Source organism: Verruconis gallopava (assembly GCF_000836295.1).
Source record: "Verruconis gallopava strain CBS 43764 unplaced genomic scaffold supercont1.4, whole genome shotgun sequence".
Classification (NCBI taxonomy): Eukaryota; Fungi; Ascomycota; class Dothideomycetes; order Venturiales; family Sympoventuriaceae; genus Verruconis; species Verruconis gallopava.
In genome coordinates this window covers 998,882-1,013,280 of record NW_015622140.1, presented here as the reverse complement: position 1 = coordinate 1,013,280, position 14,399 = coordinate 998,882, and the positions used below count along the sequence as shown (strand labels likewise).

At 47.4% G+C, this 14,399-nt stretch overlaps 8 protein-coding genes across 9 annotated transcripts; 2 read left to right on the top strand and 6 right to left on the bottom strand.

Moving 5' to 3' along the window:
- Positions 1-371: 371 nt before the first annotated feature.
- PV09_01801 (uncharacterized protein) lies at positions 372-1,069 on the bottom strand (the record flags this gene model as incomplete). Its single annotated transcript, XM_016354746.1, has 3 exons — positions 372-622; positions 672-850; positions 897-1,069. The coding sequence occupies 3 exons, from the start codon at positions 1,067-1,069 to the stop codon at positions 372-374; spliced, it is 603 nt and encodes a 200-aa protein (XP_016217758.1).
- Positions 1,070-3,024: 1,955 nt separating this feature from the next.
- PV09_01800 (uncharacterized protein) lies at positions 3,025-4,245 on the bottom strand (the record flags this gene model as incomplete). The annotated part of the gene is made up of 4 exons (XM_016354745.1): positions 3,025-3,152; positions 3,198-3,258; positions 3,390-4,063; positions 4,125-4,245. 4 exons carry the CDS (start codon positions 4,243-4,245, stop codon positions 3,025-3,027), a joined length of 984 nt encoding a protein of 327 aa, XP_016217757.1.
- Positions 4,246-4,341: 96 nt separating this feature from the next.
- PV09_01799 lies at positions 4,342-6,608 on the bottom strand. Of its 2 annotated transcripts, XM_016354744.1 has the most exons (3): positions 6,295-6,608; positions 5,509-6,224; positions 4,342-5,457 (listed from the first exon to the last, which is right to left on the bottom strand). In XM_016354744.1, the coding sequence occupies exons 1-3, from the start codon at positions 6,512-6,514 to the stop codon at positions 4,477-4,479; spliced, it is 1,917 nt and encodes a 638-aa protein (XP_016217756.1). In that variant the 5' UTR covers positions 6,515-6,608; the 3' UTR covers positions 4,342-4,476. The 2 variants fall into 2 exon arrangements, with proteins under 2 accessions (XP_016217756.1, XP_016217755.1); XM_016354743.1 differs by having other exon boundaries at positions 5,509-6,608.
- Positions 6,609-6,756: 148 nt separating this feature from the next.
- On the top strand, positions 6,757-7,622 carry PV09_01798 (uncharacterized protein). The gene is made up of 3 exons (XM_016354742.1): positions 6,757-6,992; positions 7,054-7,078; positions 7,160-7,622. Exons 1-3 carry the CDS (start codon positions 6,824-6,826, stop codon positions 7,368-7,370), a joined length of 405 nt encoding a protein of 134 aa, XP_016217754.1. The 5' UTR covers positions 6,757-6,823; the 3' UTR covers positions 7,371-7,622.
- Positions 7,436-10,035, bottom strand: PV09_01797 (uncharacterized protein). Its single transcript, XM_016354741.1, has 2 exons — positions 7,904-10,035; positions 7,436-7,856 (listed from the first exon to the last, which is right to left on the bottom strand). The coding sequence occupies exons 1-2, from the start codon at positions 9,878-9,880 to the stop codon at positions 7,542-7,544; spliced, it is 2,292 nt and encodes a 763-aa protein (XP_016217753.1). The 5' UTR covers positions 9,881-10,035; the 3' UTR covers positions 7,436-7,541.
- A 267-nt stretch (positions 10,036-10,302) lies between these two features.
- On the bottom strand, positions 10,303-11,533 carry PV09_01796 (uncharacterized protein). The gene is made up of 2 exons (XM_016354740.1): positions 11,274-11,533; positions 10,303-11,215 (listed from the first exon to the last, which is right to left on the bottom strand). The coding sequence occupies exons 1-2, from the start codon at positions 11,353-11,355 to the stop codon at positions 10,497-10,499; spliced, it is 801 nt and encodes a 266-aa protein (XP_016217752.1). The 5' UTR covers positions 11,356-11,533; the 3' UTR covers positions 10,303-10,496.
- Positions 11,534-11,693: 160 nt separating this feature from the next.
- PV09_01795 (uncharacterized protein) lies at positions 11,694-13,379 on the top strand. The gene is made up of 3 exons (XM_016354739.1): positions 11,694-12,010; positions 12,075-12,822; positions 12,877-13,379. Exons 1-3 carry the CDS (start codon positions 11,823-11,825, stop codon positions 13,093-13,095), a joined length of 1,155 nt encoding a protein of 384 aa, XP_016217751.1. The 5' UTR covers positions 11,694-11,822; the 3' UTR covers positions 13,096-13,379.
- PV09_01794 (sorting nexin-3) lies at positions 13,031-14,363 on the bottom strand. The gene is made up of 3 exons (XM_016354738.1): positions 14,103-14,363; positions 13,702-14,023; positions 13,031-13,616 (listed from the first exon to the last, which is right to left on the bottom strand). Exons 1-3 carry the CDS (start codon positions 14,253-14,255, stop codon positions 13,588-13,590), a joined length of 504 nt encoding a protein of 167 aa, XP_016217750.1. The 5' UTR covers positions 14,256-14,363; the 3' UTR covers positions 13,031-13,587.
- Between the last annotated feature and the right edge of the window lie 36 nt (positions 14,364-14,399).

The following is a 14,399-nucleotide window of genomic DNA, read 5'->3' as shown; positions in this document are numbered from 1 at the left end:
AGTCACAATGTCGACACTGATCTCGCACTGTCGGGACTGTTCGACAACTCACAGCTTTGGCCCACCCATGACGCAGAGTTGCACCTTCTGGACAATCTTCTTCATCCTCTCTGTGCTGTAATTCTCACAATCGATCTTTGTATCAATCAGACGATCTCAAAGTATTTCGTCGTGATGTTTTCTTTTTTGCATTTGTGAGACTATATACGTGTTTTCGACGCGTATGGAAGGGCTTGCTGCTTTGGAAAGTGAAACTCCGTCCGGAGATGTATTAACTCGGTCTTTATCGTCCTCTTTGTTCTTATTATCATTGTTCCGAATCTACGGTGGGTTCCACTAAATCATATCTTTTTAATAAACGTGTCTCTCAATCATTCACCCAAAGCGTCGCTTTCGTAGATCTCATCAGATTCAAAGTACTCCTCTTCCAGTTCTTCGTCATCTTCAATATTACCGCCATAGGCTTCCGCAAATTGTCTCGCAATCTGCAAAGCTTTCATCTTCTCGCGGACATTCGCTTCAAAGAACTGGATGTCAAATTCCAAGAAGGCCCTCACAGTGGAAAGAGACCTGCTGCCAGCGACCCAATTTTGGTGGCTGGCTCTATTTCGCCTCCATCTAACTACTCATAACATTAGTTCATAATATCAAAAAAGCACTCGAGGTCTTACACCACCATTGTAATCTTGCCTCTTCCTCGTCAACGCTTTTCATAAGCACCTTCAGGTCATGGTGATTGGGAATTTCACAGTTTTGGAAAAATTGATCTACGGCATCATTGTCCTTGAAGCTGGTAATACCGGTTATGTTTTTGGACATCAGAGAATTTTTAGTCAACGTATCAGTTACTCTGGAAGAAATTAGTCCACAGTCATACAAGGAAGTTCAAAACTGACCCAGTAAGTAGCTCCGTCAGCGCTTCTTGGTGATGGCGCCGCAACAAGGGTGTCATGGATGGCCAGGCAAGCTCAAGATCGCTAACATCATCAACAATTACTTGAAGCGCATCACGCAGATTTCGCTCGCTTGAATAAATCGTTCCGAGCAGAACTCGTTTGGCTTCGTCCATTCTTGCATTCACGCGGAGACAGACTACCCTGTGAGGCGGAATTGCTGGACCTGTTGACGTGTTTTGGGGAGCCTTCTTGCAGCAATGTGCCTCTTCAATTGACTGAAGCTCAGATATGACTGAGTACCAAGCATGGGAAGCCATTTCTTCGATGTTTATAAGAGTACGCGACTTTGTAAGTGTTTTTGAACCACTAATATTTAAGCAAACGCTTATTGTCAGGATGCAGGCTTTAATTATCTGTTCTTAAAGTCACGCCTCACCGGATTTTTCACATTGGCCTCAGTTCCATCACTTTGGCACTTTTAGTGAAGTTAAAGTGACTTTCACTGGAACTGACCCCAGTGCACGAGGATTTCATTCAAGTATAAGACACTCTAATCTCATTCATATTTTCTCAGCGCAGCTCTCCTCAAACAACAACTACGTTACTCTTTGCTTCATATACCTCCAATTGCTGCATAACAACCAGTACAATGGCCCTTCAAGCAACCCTCAACTTGGAAACCCTTCTCGAAGCGAACTGGGCGGCATTTCATGCTCAGGTCGTCGCTGGCAACAAGCAGCTCGTTTTGCCTGATAACCTTCCTAGCTCCGTTATTCAAGCCATTGCCAGTCGGTACAGCAATCTTCTCAATTGCCCCGTCTCAACCGTCTCCATTCCGTCTTTGCGTATTGTGCGCTTCACTCCTTTTCAAGGCGATTTGACCACCAGCAATACATTGCCACCAGTGTCAAGCCCCATCAGCTCCGATTCTACCTCCAGCTCTCCTAGACCAGTGGGCAAAGCGAAAATTCGTCGTCCTCCCAATGCGTTCATCTTATATCGCCAGTTCCACCATCCAATCATTAAAAAAGACTTCCCTGGTATCGTCAACAACGACATATGTAAGTCCAATATTCGTAACCTTGTAGTCACTGGGACTTTTAAAGTTACTAATTATTGTACAGCAAAGAAAGTAGCGATGATGTGGAATAGTGAGAATGAGGAGACCAAGGCTGCTTGGAAATTAAAGGCAGAGGAAGTCAAGGCCGAACATCTTAAACAGCATCCTGGCTACTCATACCAGCCACGCAAGTCTTCGGAGAAGAAGCGTCGTATGACCAAGCGGAAGGCAGCCAGTCTTCAAACAGCCGAGTCGACAACTGCGCCTATGCAGACGTTACTGTCAGTTCCTCTCCCTAGTGATAGTAACGACGTCGCAGACTACAACTTCACTGAGGTTCCTGTCCCAGCTGAAGCCCAGAACCAAGTCAGCAATCATCTCAAGGGGTCGCTTCTGGAACACAAGCATATGGAATCTTCCATTACAATATCAAACAATGCGCTTCAATACACAGGAGGCTATGACTACAACAGCGCTCTCTCTACTGCTCTCTCTGCTGCTCAAATGAGCGGCTTTGATACAGGTTTTGCCTTTCACAATTCCTACATCGGTGGAGAGCCTTTCTTTAGCTCCAGTCCTAATACCAGTGAGCAGCAGCGCCAAGTTAGTCTCAGCGATCTTGATTGGAGCCAATACTTGACGATGGAAAACTAAACTCAATACCGCATCTTGGTGCAAGAGGAAATTATCACCATTAAGATTTCACTCGATTGTCGATGAGTAGCATGGAAATGATGGACTGAAGATGAATTATTAGATCGAGGTGTCTTAACGGATGGAAGCGGAATGGTTTATGTGTGCCTAATCAATAATTGACTCAAAGGTATTGCCATTGTGCTTTATTCGTAGAATATAAATTGAGCTTGCTGCTGGTTGAATTTACTAGATACAAGGTGCCATTCCCGAATTTAATGCTGATACTATTCTCAGAGTTGCCATTAAAATGATTGGGCAATCCTCCAACTAAGAGCTTTTGCAGATTTTCGCTCACAACTATGTTAATCTTGGGTCTAGGTGATTGATTTAGTCAGGTACTTTCGTTACACCATGGCCAAATCTGTGAATTGATTATGAAGAGTCGTTTTTCTCTTTCTTGCCGTCTACCTTATCTTTACAAGTCCGTTTATTAAGCCGATCAATCCGAATGGTGGCAGCTTTCCATCCAGAAGGACATCGATGGTTATCAAGACGTGCTCCTACGCGTCAGCACTTTATTTTGCGATGTGAGCCACACCATTTACCAATCATTTGTGACATTGGGAACAGGTCGCCATCGTAGAGCGCCTGGCCATTGTCGTACACCTTCGCATATGATTAGCGATTGCCTAAACGTATGAAGAATATGTTAAAGGGCTTGCCTTTTTATACGGTGAATGAGGTAATACACCCTTATGACGCATTAGAAAAGCACTGATCCTGCTGTATGTACGTACCAGATAGACCGTCTTCACCTTCTTGCGCTCGGGGTCTAGAACTGCTATTTGCTGAGCTCTCACCAGACCAGACTCGAAAACAGGGCGGCCTGAGGGATTAGTATCAATCTCATCAATGGCTTTAGCAGTAGCTTTCTCCCATTGCTCTACAATTCGGATTCCACCGTTTGGCACACGTTGCTTGTTGATAACCGTGGGCCCGTTAGCCCAATCGACTGGCCAACCTGGTCCGTCTTTCTCCAAGAATTGCGCCCATGGCTTGTTAGCTAACTCTTCCACGAACGAAGGTCTCGCCTCGCGCAACATATCGTCTATGGACAGCTTGCATTTTCGCTCTGTAATTTCAAGATACTCTCTCCAAAGCCTATCAGCCTCAAGAATTTGGCAAAACCACCGCATCACCGTTTCAAGATATGCCTTTTTTTCTTCTTCGGTTTTGAAGAACTCGCCTAACTTGGAGTTTTTGAAAGTCTCATAGTTTGCTTTGATCTCCCCAACCTTGAGAGATGTGATGGCTTCAGTGTTTTGGCGGTATTGAAAGACAAAGGAACGTTTGACTGCGTAAATTTGATCCAGAAACTTAATCTTAGGATCAGAGAAGTCCAGATTCTTCTCCTCAGACTTGAACTTCGCGAGGGGGTCATCAGGTATGATTTCTGCGATGATTTTCATTCCTTTATAGAGTTCAGTCGGTCAATTTGTATAGGAAATTCTTCTAGTAGTGACGTTACTTACGAGGATTTTTGCAAATTTCATTCTGCATCTCAGGTGGTAGGTCGCTGAACTTTATTTTCGTGCCTTGATCACTTGTCCTCTTGCTGTCCTCACTGCTTCCGGAAGCTTTTTGGCAATCCATTGTGTTCTCCGTCGTGATTAGATGCTGATGTTGTTTTTATTTTGTTTTGGGTAATTTTGTGAGAGGACAGAGGAGCTACTTGCGCTTAAGCGCAGGTTATCGTCAAATGACTTTTAATCACTATGCCTAAATTCACATTCTCATTGTCACGGACGTTTAACTTTTGAAATCTGTCGATCACATCTATCTCTCCTGTCTTTCACTTCTTGACGTGACAATGATATTGCATTTTCATCGACTATTGCCAGCGCCCCCTTGCCAGTCACTTGCCCAAATAAAGGTCCCACATCGCCACTGCGTATTCTTCTCTTTCTCGCCTGAAGGGCCTAGAGGCCGAGCGCAGATATAAAACATTCTGCCACAATTGACGCCCTTCTTCTTCGTTTGCAATGATTTGCAAGGCTCTTCATGACCCTCACATAATGGAATGCTGGGCTTTCGCATGAGCATACCCCACTGTTCGCTCGACTTTGCGCGCTTCTCAACAATATCGGAGAGCTGAGTGTCGTCTGCCACTTGGATTGCAATATCAGAATCCCGAGCATCTTTGGAGGCATCTATGCGAGTTGGGGGAGCCTCTTCGCTAACCTTTGCAGCAGCTGTTTTGTCACTCGTTAACTGCTTCATTCTGGCGTCTGCAATGCTAGACACGTGATCCGAGGACGAATCAATCACTGCTGCTGATGCCGCTGATGCTGCACTTGTGCTTGGCTGAAATGAAGCTTTGGGTGTAAAGAAGGACCGCAAAGTCCCTTGCCCCTTTCCAAGGTGAGCTGGCGTCGTGCTTGCTATCGACTTAAATCTTTTCGTCTTTCCACCGCCTGAATCCGAATCCGAAGTTTTCCGCTTCATCAAGTCCGCTTTTTGCAGTGATTGGGCTGTAGATGAGCTGTTCATCATCACTTGCATCGATGATCCCGTTGACTTAGAGGCGCTAGCGTCTGGCGAGTTCGATGATGATGTAGTATTGAGTTTCTGGGAAATGGATGGCTGTCGAGTGAACATGTCCTTGATACTCTGTCTTTGACTCACGTCGAACTCCGGCAGCAATCGCGCAGAGAAGGCGAGCGTGGGTTTTTCTGGAATGTCTTTTAGTCTCTCTCCTTCCTTAAATACGCCCGGCGGATTTATCATATCCTTGAGGTATATCTTTGAGCCATCGACTGTGACAATGTCATTCATGACTGCATATACTGGACAGTGATCGGAGCCCTACACAGCATCAGCGAGCTGTCGTATGAAATGATGAACCAAGCCTCTCACCAACAAGCCTTCTTGTATATTGGAATCCGTTATCCAGGACTTCATAGAAATAGACATAAGCAAATAGTCAATTCTAGAGCCGAAGTTGCCCGGCCGCATGTTCTTTTTGGTATCCCAATGTGTATACATACCTTGCCGTTTTGGGTGAAAAGCACGGCAAACATCCCATAGAACAGATTTCTCTCTTCCTTTGTCACGCGCTCCAATTACCTCTCCATCGTCCAAGAGCTGATTTAAGATACGCCTTCTCGGAGTTGATATGAATTCTTCATGGCTTATGCCCTCCTTCCGCTTGTCCTCCTCAGAGCCTGCAATGTCAAGCTCACAAACGGCGTTGTTAAGATCCCCAGCAAGAATAATGCGTTTGCCCATTGCATCCAATTTCCGAATTCGCTTATCTAGCGCCTCCCAGAATGCATGACGGAACATCGTACCTGCATCGTCCCCGCGAGTGTTGGCAGGGCAGTACACACCAAAGATAACGAAAGCAGGAAACTCGAGTACGACACAACGACCTTCTGCATCCAATACCGCTGGGTCTACTCCAAGGTCGGCCATTTCGCTGTAAGAAAGATAGCCCCCAATAGAATCGTCAGCAGGTAACTCTCGGTATGGAGTGCTGGACCCAGGGGGGCACAAAACGCCTAGCAGACCCTCTTCGGCTCGGATGGGCTGGCAAACAGCTTGTCGTATGTATATGCCAACTCCAGAGTAGCCTAAAACTTTTTTTTCAGTGTTTTTCGAGAAGAAAAGAGCCCAGGTATATCGAGAAGGCAATAAATATACCCTTTTTATGCTTAGGCAAGCTGAAGAAGCAGTCCCATCCAGGGACAAGCACCATGTCGTCCTTAAGATCCTTCCTTTGTATCTTAAGCTCCTGCATGACGACAATGTCGGCCTCCAATATTTCGAACATAGCGTCAAATGTGCGCTTCGAACTCCATGGTTGATATCCGAAGGGATTGCGAATCCCATTGACATTCCACGTCGTTATCCGCAGCCCCATAGCTGCCACGCCGTTGCTGATCCTCTGTGACCACGTTTCATCACAGTAACAAAAATTTTATCTCGTTTAGCAGAGATAACGATAAAGCTGTAGGAGACACAGTCTAAACGCGTTCACTTGGTCATGAAGTCACGGGAAGCGCGAGGACGCCACCTAATCACGTGATCAGTTTCAACGAAGAGCAGCCGGAGCTTCGGGTCTTGGCACTAACTCGCTTAGCGGGAATGCAGTCAAGCTTCGAACATCACCTCACACCATCAAACTCCTACACCTTCAATCACCCATTGCACTCCACAACCAAGTTCAAATATGCTGTCGCAACGTGTTATTCTTGGCACTGCCCGCCGTGTCCCTGCCCAGATCCGACGGCCCGTACAGAGGCGCTGGGCTTCATCGACGCAGGAATTTACTGGAGCTGAGGACAACGCTTTCAACCGCGAGAGGGCGGCTGTCAAGGCTCATGCCGCGGAATCTGCTGGTGCGTGGGGATTGATACGGCCTCAAAGGCTTATTTATTAGTTCATACTGACAGTTCGCAGAGCTCTGGCGCAAGCTTTCCCTTTAGTACGTCTTCAGTAATAGCATCACACCACCATCATCAAGGGCTGCCTCTAATGAAGGAATAACTTTCTAACAACATGATAGCGTCGCAGTCCCATGCCTGATTATCTTCAGTGCCAATGCCTGGACGCTCTGGAACGAGCACTGGGAACATGAAGCGCATGCCAAGCCACCATCTGAACGCCCACAGTACGAGTACCTCAATATCAGGAACAAGGCCTTCCCGTGGGGTGACGGCGATAAGACCTTGTTCTGGAATGACAAAGTCAACTACAAGAAGCCCATTGAGGAGTAGGACATGGCAACAGGAGCTGTACGTTAGGAATATCGGCAAATGGACAAAATCAGACCACGCCTATGGAGAGAATTTACTTTGTAAATAGTACTAGAAACTATCGAATGTGATGGTTAGAGTTGCTGGGTTATACTGTGCGCAGTCTTGGTTTGAGTCCTCAAATTCACGCTATTATGCATTATCGCTTTTGTGGCCAAACTGCCTCTCATACAGCGTGAGGTACTTTGTAGCCCAATCCTCAGCCAGCTTGAGATCGCCCCTTATTCGTGCTATGGTCGCCTTTTTAGCCAACATTTCGCACTGGCCCCGAAGATCTTGTAGCTTTTCGTACAGCGCAATTGCCCTGTCGACATATCCTTCCGTTTTCGATAGCAGACTTGCTCGTTGTCTGGTCCCTGCCTCGCTCTTCCCAGCCAGTCCCATGCATGCGTCCGCCTGACGATTGTATAATATAGCAGCAATTGCAGCATCGTTCGCACCAAGGGCCTATTCATGTCAGTCTGCCCTATTTAAAGATCAGGCTGGAGCCATACCTGAGGCAACACCGCGTCTATGACTCGAGATGCATGGTCAAACTCCCCGAAGAAAGACAAAATATTCGCCAATGCTCCCATAGCTTCCCATAGTAGAGGCATTAATTTGTACTTATAGGCCATACTTGCGGCTCGCAGCACAATTGTGAAACCCTTGCCTGCTTTCCCAGCTCTCGAGAAGAGCTCGGCCTTAAGTAGGAGCAGGGTAATTTGATGTACGATATCAGCCTGAATTTTCGCTGCTTCACCCAAGCAATCTTCTAATTTATCTAAAGCACTTTTCAAAGATTTCCGGCGCATAAGAAGGTCGATCTCAAGCACAGAGATTTGAAATTCGAGGTCGGGATCGAACCATGCTCCTCCTTGAAGTTGACGTAGAATATGCTCTGCGGCAACAATATCGAATCTACGCAACGCCTGCTTCATCTTCACTAAGCCGAATTGAGTGATGACGTATTGATTGAGCTTGTGTGTTCGCAGCATGTCTTCTCCAAAGCTCTCCATGATTGCATTTGCACGAGCATAATGTCCAAATTGCGTGGCACCTTGGGCGCGACGGCACAACGCGCGAACGACATCCTCCACCGGTGAACAGTCGGCGTAACAGTCGAGAAGTATCTCGCAATCGTTATCAGCCAGTACGTTGAGCCCCATCCGCGCATACATTGCCGATTCAACGAGGAGTTGTGTACCGCAATTGCTGAAGATGTGATAAACGAAGTTTAGATGTGCACTTTGAAATAGGTGCTCACTGACAACGGAAGAATCGCCGCCCAGTGATAAAGCCAACTTCGCTTCACTCAATAATGTTGAGCTTAGCAAACTCCAACTCTTACTCTCCTTTGCCTTCTCTGAAAGGAAAGCTAAACGATCTTTCTCTGAACTCAGCATGCCAGCATAACCCGCTTTGTTCAAATCATTGGGAAATGTCTTGCTAAGATGACTGAGCCAGCTCAGACTGAAGTTCAGGCAGCTAGTATCTTGATTCTCACGAGCTGTAGCTATAGTTTCGTTCATAGCGGCAACAGCCTCGTCGAAGCAACCAAAGTCTGCTTGCAATATGGCCATGTGCAGAAGCGCGTACTGGTAAAAGGTTTTGTCTCGGTTTTTGACGGTGTAATCGAAATATCGATGCAAATTCTCGAATGCACTTGTGAAATCGCCTGCTCGCCACGCGTCAAAGAAGCTTACGAAATAAGCAACATGTGGTGTGTTTGCTGTAGTCTTAATGATATGCTTAATTTGTTCTTGCATGGGTTTTGGAACTCGCGCACCAAATCGTTGCAGCTTGTCGAGATCATACTCAAGCAATCGCTCAATATCATCAGAGCTGAGCACCGCATCATCCAACTCGGTAGGGTCGTTCGAGCCGTAGACTGCTAGCGCCAGTCTATCTGGCCGACGGACATCGAACTCGGCAATAGCCAAGTCAAAAGAAGGGCCTGACGACACGTGGTTTCTCCTCCTCCAAGCTGCCTCTGTAGGAGCCCTGAACTTGAGAAACCCGGTCCAAATTTTTGCAGCGTCGTCGAATTGTAGCCGCGCAAACTCCAAATGAGCACGACGGAAAAATATTCCCAGTGGAGACGTGCGCGAAAGCAGGATCCTACTACTTGGCACGTCACGATCTTCTTTCTGTGGTTGGACTAGGTAGTCCTCAAGCTTTCCGAAAAACTCATGCAACGCGTGAAGCGAATCGATACCCCATAGCGCATTAATAAAAAGGTCGAATAGGGATCTCCCAGGTCTTATCGATTGGTGTTTTCTAGTAGCGGCCTCGAATTCTTCAATCGTGATGGAGCTTTTGGCTGAATTGAGCTGATCGGCATCATTTGACCCTGTTGATGAGAGAGGGGTAAGGTGAGAGAGTACAAAAGATAGAACGGGTATCAAAGATCCATTTGGTACGTTGGAATCGCAATAGAGCGTAACGAGGACAACAAGGCCGATTTTTGACGGCGTCAAGTACCGAGTCATCTTAAGCGTCAAATACACTGGCACTCCAAGCTCCTCATGGTTGCGTTCAAGTGGATCTGTTCTTAAATATCCCCTGGTCTCGATGAACCGGTGCCAGAAATCTCTTGGTATCCTTTCTGAAAGAAAAATCAAGGTTATAGCTTATTTGTTCTGGGCGTTACGCTTTTGCGTTTTAAGTTGTAACACGGCTTTCACGCAATACTTTGGAAAAGACGCGTGAGCACGCTTGATTGGTCCGTTCATGTCGGGCGGTTCCCAAGAATAAACCACGACATAGACAAATATTTTTGATTGTCATGAAGGGGGGAAAATGTGTGAGGCTTTGGTCCCTAGTTTTTGTTCTTCTATTCATTTGCATTCCACTCATCACAAAGTCAAGGAGATGGATTTTAACATGGAGGTTCGGGGGGAAGGGAATCGAGTTCGTCGATGGACCAAATCTATTTTACGTCCCCGTACAAAATGATAACTACAGCGGCTTTTGGATCGGGTTGAAGTCAATAGTTTACACCATCTATGTACAGGTCTCTTAAGACAAGAAATTTCGCTTATTCCATGCTATCAACACTGATCTTTCCCCACAACGCTCGAGCTTCCGCCAACGCACAATTTACAATCACATTAGAATTTTATCTGGTAAATTACTCCTTCGTCTCCTTGTCGTTGGTGAAATCTTCTCATTTTCCAAATCCTCAGATCCATGTAATTGATCATGCCTAAATTCGACATCCCCATTTAAATTTGCTATCCAGACTCTCGAGATCTTCAATTCAAACGGCCGTGGTATACGATCCAGCAAACTAATTCCCACGCTCTTCACGCTTTCTCTCAACATTTCACTTTGTGGCTCTACGACTTCTCCTTGATTCGTCCGCACAAACTCCTTCAAATCGATTACAACGGTCTCCCACTTTCCTGGTTGCTTAGCCGTCAGCTGGTGCTGGTGGACATCCGATGCGACAATTGAGTCTGTGCGAATATTTACGAAGTACTTGCGCCCGTCAGAGAGGACATTGAGACACAAATGAGTGTATGGATCGAAGTCCCAAAAGCCGCGGCCGAAAAGGGTGGGCTTGCGGTCTTGGGTTGCCCAGCCTGCGTATCCGGATCGTACAATGTGCGGTTTGTTGCGCGGGAGTTCTGTAGAAATGGTGCCGTGAAATCGTGCATGTGCTGGCTCCGAGTCTTTGGCAGGAATGTAATCGAGGTGCACCGTGGAGAACCCGCCCATGTCTGCATCAGACATTGTTTTACATTGTTCAATTGAGGATTTATCCTTGAAAAATATTAGGTCATAGGGTCGAGTAGGTCCGGTAACTGCCTCTAATCGAGTTGCTATATGTGAGGGTGATCAGCAAGGAAATATCAAAGTGGCGGATTGATATGTACGTACCTATGCCCACAAACCGCTTCACATCTTCTAAACTCCTTTTGAAAATACCCGGGGGCCCGAGTAACCTTCGAGTGCACTGCATGGCTAACGATGTCTGAGGCGAATTTTGAACACGGCGTCGCTGAAGCTACCCTTGTGCCCGTTGTTGACACCTCTCGTGATGGAGGATTCTATTGCAAGAATACTATAGCAAGTCACACCGCAAATCAAGGTGCATTTCAGAGAGATATTATGTACCAGCTGTTAGAACTTGTGAAGCACTTCAGCATCTCGGGCGAAGATGCGCCTTGAGCGTCATAATCGATTCCGCTTCTCCGCTGAGGGCTCTTGCCTCTTTTGGAACAAGCTAAACCCCATTGGAAAATTTTCGACATCTCCCGAGCATGTAACTCCTCTTTCCAAAAGTTTATCTCCTGTACTTGAACACTTTGTATCCCCAATCTAGCGCCAGCATTCCAGCAGAATCGACTTTCGTCATTCCATTTCAACACGATTGTGTGAGCCGGTGAAACCTGACTGTTTCGGAAGGTTTCTTCCACTCGGCTGTTCATGACCTTTCCATCTTCTCCAGCTGACTCCCGTCATATACCCGGCGCATCGACTAGACTTCCTGCGGCCGTCGCAGTACAGTCGCGAGAGTGTGGCGATGTCAGCCCTTTACCAAAAGATCCAAATTCGCCGTTAGCAATCAAGGCAAGCCCATTCGCAAGATCATGGGCTCATTTCTTCGCTGGAGGGTACTTCTTCCTCTTTCCCTTTTCGCAGAGCTACTGTGTATTTCAACTAATACTTGCACTACAGCCTGGGTGGCATGATCTCAGCGACACTTACTGCACCTCTTGACGTGGTGAAAACCCGACTACAATCCTCAGATTTTTACCAAGCACAAATTGCGGCATGGCGCGCGGCAAAGAATATCCCACATCCCTCTCAACTGTCGTTCGCGCGTAGTTCGCTTCTGCATATTCGAGAAACTTGTCAGATCTTGATTGCCATTCCCAGAGTAGAAGGACCTCGCGCTTTGTTCAAAGGATTGGGTCCCAACCTCATAGGCGTCGTCCCCGCACGCGCCATAAATTTCTACGCGTACGGAAATGGGAAGAAGTTGATAAGCCAACATTTTAATCATGGACAAGAAGCGGCGTGGGTTCATCTCTCAGCAGCTGCATGCGCAGGCATCGTGACGGGCACCGCAACAAACCCAATCTGGCTAGTCAAGACGAGGCTTCAACTTGACAAGTCGCAAGCGAAGGATGGCAGAGGCAGGCAATACAAGAACGCTTTCGACTGCACTATGCAGACTCTTCGAAAAGAGGGCATTCGTGGACTGTACAGGGGTCTCAGTGCAAGCTATCTCGGCGTGACCGAGAGCACAGCCCAGTGGATGATGTATGAACAAGGGAAGAGGCAGTTAAGGCTGAGGGAGGAGCGGCTTGTAGAGTCTGGACGGCCGAGGACAATGTTTGACAACTTCGTATCGAGCACAGGCGAGATGTTTGCCGCTGGCGGCGCTAAGTTCCTTGCTGCTATCATCACATATCCTCATGAGGTAAGTCTCCCTTGGAAGTCGAGAAGCAAATAGCCGGCTGACCACAGTGATCAGGTTGTACGAACGCGACTACGGCAAGCTCCCATGAAGAATGGTGAGCTCAAGTACACGGGCCTGTGGCAGTGCTTCAGGCTTGTTTTCAAAGAAGAGGGCATGGCCGCATTGTACGGTGGCCTTGTCCCTCACATGATGCGTGTCGTACCGAACGCCGCAATCATGTTCGGCACCTATGAAGCTGTGCTAAGATACATGGGTGAGGACTCAAAAACTTGAGAAGCATAACATCAGATTTGCATTCGTGCATTCATTTTCGTATGTTATGACATGTAAAAACAACTGAAAAGTCGCCATCCCTTGGAGTACCGCATACGCTTCAAAACTTAAGACTCCGCTTTGGTGATAGGACTTGTAGACATAGATGTATCTGGTCGCGGTGGGTGAAACAAAGGCCCGCTGCGAAGTGTACAAATAGACAACGACAGACAAATCAATCTGCTCATATTAAGGCTGAATCATCCTCTGCACCGTTCAGAATGAGTGATTGATGAAACCTTCCCCGCGTAACTTCTGCTCCAGTAGCTTACCACTTGTGCATTTTCGTCCTCTGAATTGAGAGGCTCTCTTTCTCTCTCTCTCACACACGCACACACACACACCTAACCGCTTTTGTTCCTTGTCCAAACGCATCCTGTGCTTGACGCCGCTTGTGCTCGCGGCTCAGATTGGCCAGCCGTCGTTAGCGATTCCCCGCTCGCTGCCATGCATTCACCATGAATTCTTGTCCCAATTTGGATCTGTTCGCAAAACAAAAAAAAAATGCGTCAGCTTCTCTCCTCTACGAGCAGTCTACGGGCAGATCGTTCATCGGCTTCCACGTACCCTGCACGAAGCTGGCCATCACCTTGCTCCCCGTCTGCAACAGCGGGTGGCTGGCTACGATGCGCAGAAACTGCTGCAGACCCTCTCTCCTGTGCTCGATCACGTCGTCCGAGAAGCGGTTCGTGAACACCTTGCCCGGCAAGGGGGGGATGGTGACGCGCGCGCTCTCGCGCTCGAGCATGTCGCGGAAGTGCTCAAAGTCCGAGTAGCGTCTCCGCACGGAAGACTGCTTCAACTTGAACGCAGGTATGTTGGTTATGACGTGGATTTCGTAGTCTGTATACATGTGGCGGCCGGTGCCGTGGGTTCGAGGGTCGCGGACCTGTGGGTCGTAACCATGGTAAGAAGGTTTTATCTTACAGAAGACAGATGAGGCTTCACCGCGGACGGCGTCAACTTACTTCAATCTCAAGCAGGTTCTCGGGGGCTCCGTAAAGCTCCTCATAGCTCTGCTGTCTCGACTCCGGAATCGTCATGATATTAGCTAGGCGGGGGCTACGAGGCTTCGAGGGGCTCGTCTCGCTCGCGTCCGGGTTGGCAGCCATTCTCTGCATCTTGATGACAATAATCGAAGCGCAAAAGAAATTAGGTGTCGGGAAAAGCTTGACACTGAGAGTTTTGAGACCGTTAAGTGTTCGCGTGCTCCAAAGATGAGTACCGATTCCAAAAAAAATGCGCGCAAGCCCCAAGATGTCAGC